General features: G+C 37.8%; 1 protein-coding gene across 3 annotated transcripts in view; it reads left to right on the top strand.

Moving 5' to 3' along the window:
- The window catches only part of CYP39A1 (cytochrome P450 family 39 subfamily A member 1), a 101,869-nt gene extending 96,540 nt beyond the window's left edge, over positions 1–5,329 (top strand). For all 3 annotated transcript variants that reach the window (XM_037730153.1, XM_037730154.1, XM_017505134.2), the window contains 2 exons: positions 1,229–1,316; positions 4,688–5,329. In XM_037730153.1, coding sequence (XP_037586081.1) covers positions 1,229–1,316; positions 4,688–4,759 — 160 coding nt within the window. In that variant the 3' untranslated portion in view covers positions 4,760–5,329. The remainder of the gene's footprint in view (positions 1–1,228; positions 1,317–4,687) is intronic.
- Positions 5,330–6,889: the final 1,560 nt, after the last annotated feature.

Here is a 6,889-nt window from a genome sequence, read left to right as displayed (position 1 = left end):
GGGAGAGGAAGAGAGGGAGGAAGAGGGGGAGAGAGAGAGAGAGAGTGTGTATGTGTGTGTGTATAATGAGGAGACAGTGAAGATCTGTGTTTTAGAAAGTTTACTCTGATAGGGTAAAGGACAAACTAGAAGGAAGTGAAACTGGAAGCAATGTGGAAGCTAAATTGATTCAGTAATCCGGGAAATAAATGATGAATAACTACACTGAGGGAGTCGTGGAGGGACTAGAGATAAGGGGTTAAGGAGGGGAAGTAAGAACTATGTGGGAGAGCAACAACAACAAAAAAGGATTTAGTGCCTAATTGGATATGGAGAGTGATGGAGAGGGTTGAGACTATGACAATTTTCTGTCCCATTGGGCTAATTGCATTCATTAAGGGAGATGTTTCCTAAAAGGGTTTGCCTATCCTGCAGAGAGATCAAAACAACCCAATGGGATACACGGAAAAATAACAGAATTCCACTTATGCTTGTTTCAGCTTTTTAGATTCTATTTGTGTGTGTCTTAGAAAATATGCACTAAACAGAGTAGTTTATGTGCATAATTTAAAATAAGTGAGTATCAACATATTGTAGGGCATGCTGAAATATTTTATCAAGGGCACGTGATAAAACGCCTGGACACTCTTGAGACAAGGAATGCAAAAGGAAAAGTGGATTTGGAGGTCCTGGGGAATTCGATGTTCCTGTGGAGCATTCAGGCAGTAATGTCCAGTGGGCTATGGGGTCTAGACTTAAATAGGTCTGTCCAATAGAGCCTTCTGTGATCATGGAACTGTGTTAAATATACACTGTCCAGTATAGTAGTCAGCAACCACATACAGCTTTTGAGCACTTGAAATGTGACCGGTGCAACTGAGGAACTGAAATTTTACATTTTGCTTAATCTTAAATTTATTTAAATTTAAATAGCCACTTGTAGCTAAATGCTACGACATTAGAAAGCACACTTCTAAAGAGAGAGACTTGGGACTGTCATTGAGAGCTTCCAGTAGCTCAGCATTTTATATACATTTTAAAGCAATTTAATTATCCCACTACCCTATGGAGTAGGTAGTATTAAGAAAGAAAAGAGTTAAATTCTTACTCTATCCTTTAAACAGGAAAAGAGTATATTGCAAAGAAGAGCATATTTACTATGAAATATGTATGCTTTCTAGATAGTCTCTGTTGGTAGATATTTATGCATCTTTCACAATCAAGTAACAATTTTATTCTTTTCTTTCAGGTGGTTTGCTCTGTTAGAGATTCAGATGTGTATTATTTTAATGCTTTATAAATATGACTGTAGTCTTCTAGACCCATTACCCAAACAGGTAAGTGTTTTCAGAATTTTGAATATCATGACAACTTATAAATTTGATATAACACCCCTATTCTCCACCCCCAGTTTTAATTACTAGAGATCAGCTAACATTTCTTCACTTAGGCCTGATCCTAACAGATGCCTTAGATTGAGCCACACTGAGAAGATGCTCGGTCTCCTTAATTCAAGATTTAATCTATATGCCCAATTACCACCTGGCTGGACTTAATAGCAGTCTTTCCACCACTTACAGTATTTTCCAATGCATTTACCAATTTGAACACTTTTCCCTGAGTTAAAGAAATAAGGCCTTGACTTTGCCCTTATTTTCCTAGAAAGGAATGTCTGTGGATCCAAAAGAGAACTATTGTTTTGAATACAAGTCAGCCCCTGGTGCATTTGAAAAGGAATGGCATGGAAAAAAACTAACCTAGCAGTAAAAACAGTGAACAGTGTAGTTCCCTTCAGGGCAGCAAGATCCCCTAGGCCCTGGCGGTGGTCCAGAGGTGCCAGGTTGGGGAGCCAGGGACTGCAATCAAAAAACCTTAGACATCTACCTGGTGTTCTGTTGTAGTATGGCTGAGCTGCACTTGAGCCACAGAATGAGTCCTTTTGATTCTTCCCTTCCTTTTCCAAAGGCAGAGGAGCCTCACTCCATGGTTCCTCATTCCTACCTCAGACTATTGAATATTCCAGTCATTTAAGTTCTCTGTAGGTCTTTTCTCCTAGATCAGTGGCTCTCGAATTGGTGCGAGCATCAGCATCACTAGTAGGGCTTGTTAGAACATAGACTGGATAAAAGGTGCTATTTATCCCTAGAATTTCTAATCCAGTAGGAATCAGGGAGGGGCTCCAGAATTTGCATTTCTTTTCTTTTTTCTTCTTCTTTTTTTTGGTTTGTTTGAGACAGAGGCTCCAAGGAGTGCAATGGCACAATCTCAGCTCTCTGCAGCCTCTGACTCCTGGCTTCAAGAGGTTCTCATGCCTCAGCCTCCCCAGTAGCTAGGAATGCAGGCATGCACCACCATGCCTGGGTACTTTTTGTATTTTTAATAGAGATGGCGTTTCACCATGTTGGCCAAGCTGATCTCTCAAAATGCTGAGATTACAGGCATGAGCCACCATGCCTGGCCCAGAATGTGCATTTCTAACAAGTTCCAGGTGATGCACACTTTGAGGACCTCTGTCTTAAGAAATAAGAGGAAGTTCAATTTAAATCCAAATGTTTGGAAATCATGTGAAAACTTTGGGTAAAGGGTGCTATTTAAACTGGAGCTGAAGCTCAGAAATTAAGCACGGCAATCTCAGGGCTATTCACATAGTATTTTGTGCTTTGATTTACTCTTGATTTAATAAGGCTAATGTACGAAGAAATAAGTGAAACTCTTGGGTGACATTTCAGTAGGAATTATGTAAGTGCATAAGTGACACAGAAAATATTATATTGCTCACAAATAGGCACATTTTCAGCATTTCCCTTGATTTCTTTTGCACTTCTATTTTGAAGACAAGTAACTCTCAGAATCTTAAAATGAAAAGGAACTCAAAACAACCTTCACAAAGGTTTTCATCTACCTGTTACATTGTTGACAAAATGAATATCAGGATCAGGCTTTATGGACACCAAATAGTAGTTCCTGGTCCACTGAGTTGAATGTCACAATGTTGTTCATGATTAAACTCAACATCTAAATATTTTCCCACCAGCAAGAGGACACCAGAATGCCTTTTCAGATGAGAAGGAGGCCTTTGTTAAAACCATGGAGATTAGTAATTTTGACCAATTCCTTCAACAAGATTTTTCCTAGCACTTTCTTTCTAAACATTCTAGTAGCTATATTTATTATACCATTTTATATGTCTTATTTATGTTTTGACACCACTGAAAACATTTTTTAAAGAAATGTTATCTTAGGCTATAAAAACTACAAATCTGAGTGAATTTTCGTGATCTCAAAGAGCATTTTATTTTACAATTCTTATTCTAGAATGAGAAACACCAATTAAAATTATTTAACTATTGAACGTTTCAATAAATTGTAAAATCAGGTGATCAGAAAGTACAGGAAATCACCTTCAAATTACCAGGCTCTTCTAGGGGAAGGCAGGGATGGGTTGTCAAAGCATGTCCTGAACACTCTGTTGTCAGGCGCAGGGAAATCATTGGTGGTAGAAACCAACTCCCCTGAAGGAATTTACTTACCATAGTAGAAAAAATCAAATGCTGAGATCTCCAATTTTAATTTTGCAACAGCCCAATGGTTTATCTTACCTCAAAGGGTCTTAAATAATGTAGTGTTAATTCCCTTCCATTATGAGCCAAACAAAAAGGAAATACTACAAAGTTTGAGGATCTGTGATCAGGCAGCAGTGTCCTGATGCTGGCAGTGGGGGCTATTCCATTTTGAGCATTAAGGAAGAGTCAATTCTAATTCTCTTGAAAAAGCAAGCACATTTTTGCTAACATAGTGGGTTTTTGTTTGTATGTTTTTTTTTTTAATTTTACTTTTGGGGTTCATAGACCCTTAGAAAAATCTCACAAAGCATATGGATCCCCTTTGTAGAAAAGTGCACACTTCTTCATGCACACAAAGTTGTGGATGCAATTTCAGTGGGTTCATGGAACCCTGCAACTTATTCTGTCAACTCTCCAAAGAATCTCTTTGCTAAAGAGCCTATTTTGTGCCCTATTGCATTCAGGCTTGAAAATAGACTGATTCTAAATTGTATCCACCTCATCTTTCCTCACTCCTCATCTCCCCTCAGCCCTTATAGTTGACGGAAGAGGTTGCTTTTCTTTTTTAATCCCCTAAACCTCAAAAATCTCTTCGTATTATTTATGATACACTGACCTCCCCTTGATCCTACACAGATTCATGTCTTATTTCTCACTAGGGTGAAAAAAATTAGAACATTTGAAATCTACAAAATACCTTATGGAAAGTCATGATCATGAATATACTATAAGTGGTTCACATCATCAACACCACGTCGTTCTTTAAATATCTGTAACCTGCAATATAGCGGTCTCACCCAGCAATTATAAATGAAGTGTCGCAGTTTTTGAGCCAGAAATGTAGAAAGAGCCTTATTTGTCGTATCCTACTTAGCCAAATAAAGTGAAGGGTGGCAGACCCATAGCTTTCAGGTGTGTTAAACTAAAGAGACTGTTATTAGAATAAGGGATTTTATTATTTGCTGCCTGAATGGAATGCTAAAGTTGACATTGGATATTATGAAGTTCACTGATGCAAACACTTCCCAACTTGAAAGACGTAAACTGTGTACCTTTTAGAGAAAATTACAATTGAATAAACCTTAGGTCTAAAACTATTGGCTTATGTCTCTTAATTCCTATTTCTTCTGCATTTCTATTTTTAGAGTTCTCTCCATTTGGTGGGTGTCCCCCAGCCAGAAGGGCAGTGCCGAATTGAATATAAACAAAGAATATGACATCTTCTGGACCTCACAAGGGCCAGGGCCTTCTAGAGGAGAGGCACCACCCCATCTGGCAGCACCTAGACCTGAGCTCTACTAAAATACGCTGCTTCACTTTGTTTTAAAGCTTAATTCAAGAACACATTCAAATGGTGCATGTGTTTGGTATCATCAACAGTAGACCAAGAATCTGACATCACTCTCAGTCATATAGAGACCTGAATACATGGTTTATAGGAAATGATCAAGTGATTCAAAAAACCATTTTTAAGAAATTGGAATTTGATTTCATGCACAACTGTATTAAAACATTAAATAGAAGTGTCATTTGAATGAAAATCTTAGCACATTAAATTCACTGTCAAGGCAGCATACTTAAATTTCTATTTTGAAAAGACTAAAAGTCTTAGATTTTAAAAATTTAATAATGTTTCCTACAAATTTTCTATTTTTTCTATTTTTCTTAATGAGTTTCTCAACTAGAAATCAGAACTCTTAAACTGTATTAACAAAGTTCTTTATTGTAAACATATCTACTAGTAAAAGTAATAAAATGATAGTTTCTGAGACCTGTGAAGACAGGAATGGTGTCTTATATTCACTTCTACACTTTACTATGCTCAGGATTATACTTTGTCTATAGAGCATATTCGGTCAATGTATGTTGATTGGAGTATTGATTTATATTTTAATTAATGTGGAAGCACTGTTTTGACTCAAGGTATTTGCAGTCATAGTTTGGCAGATATCATATTTTTGATAATGCATAGAAACACAAATACAATGGCATGCCAAGACAAATAACTATGTGGAATCTATTAAGGACTTATAGCTGTCAAATATTTACCATGAAATCCAGAAAAGAAATCCTGTCGTGTTCAGGAAAACGTATGACACTAATAACAGAGTGAACCCTGATGTCATAACTTATCTTCCAGTATTCCGTAAAGTGCTGCTTGCCTCTCTTATTTCAGTGAGGAAGCTTTGTGTAGTGCATGTTGTTCTTCTGCGGCTTATTTGCTTCCCTGGGCTAGAATTATCCCATGAGGTTGATAATGATTGCTTAGTCATCCATTTCCTACTAGCAAGCACATGACTCCCTAGGAGAAAATTAAGTACATTGAACTGCATTAACTCTTCCAGACTAATGTAGTGATTTTGAAGCTTAGCTAGCAGCTTACAGCTTAGCTTACAGGCTCAGGGATCTGGAGTCAGAAGGAGCTGAATAAAGCAGTTCAGAAGTCCACAACAGCTCTGAGAGTTGCAGACTATAACTTGGCAGTTTCTGCTGAGTATAGTGAGTGCGTTTTGAGGGAAGCCTTTTTCTCCCAAGTGGCTAAGGCTCACAATGAAGCACTGTGTTTGAACACAGTGTCCACTGTAGCCAAATTTGCAATCACTTAGAGCTAGTGTAGCTGCTTTTTTTGCTCAGTAAGGATGAATGTTGGCCGACAAGTTTATGCACTTTAAAAAAGAATGCAGACACAGGAGATCAGTTGACCTTTGGAATAATGAATAGTTAAGAGGAATATACTTGGAAGTCCCATATTTCATTTTATTTCCCTATCCTGAGGTTTTCTATTATACATAAATATACAATCAGCATAAATTCTCGTGTTAACTGGGATTTTACTGAAAGCAGAGCCTGAGACAGGACTTCTGTGCAGATAGCTTAATTGGGATGTTCTTGGGGGTAGCGCAAGTGAGGGATCAGGAAGAGAATAAGTCATTATTAAGATTCTGTTTTTGACGTAGGTGTTATAGCATCCAGAGCTCAAGTTCACTGGGATCACCTGAGAATAATATATAATACTAGAATTGTCCACATTAAAGATAAGAGGTAGAAGCAATTATTGACTGGCTCCTGTTTCCCATTCATTAATGATTACCCCTGGGGATGTTAACCCTGCACTTCTAAGCTACATTTGTGTGTGGACTAAGCAAAAATATCAGGTGGAAAGGAAATGAAGTGAAGGCTGATAAGAAGAAACAGTACGAGGAGTAGGCATTCTTGAGGCTGAAAAGGAAGTATAGTGGGAAAAATGAGTGAGAGCTGGGAGGGTAGAAGGTAGAGAAAAAACTCTTTCAAAAGTTCAGAGGCCAAACAGAAGTGGTATGTCAATGTTCATGGTGGGCATGTGAGGG

This window comes from Cebus imitator, unplaced genomic scaffold (genome assembly GCF_001604975.1).
Source record: "Cebus imitator isolate Cc_AM_T3 unplaced genomic scaffold, Cebus_imitator-1.0 Scaffold334, whole genome shotgun sequence".
Taxonomy (NCBI): domain Eukaryota; kingdom Metazoa; phylum Chordata; class Mammalia; order Primates; family Cebidae; genus Cebus; species Cebus imitator.
This window is presented reverse-complemented; position numbering and strand designations above follow the sequence as displayed.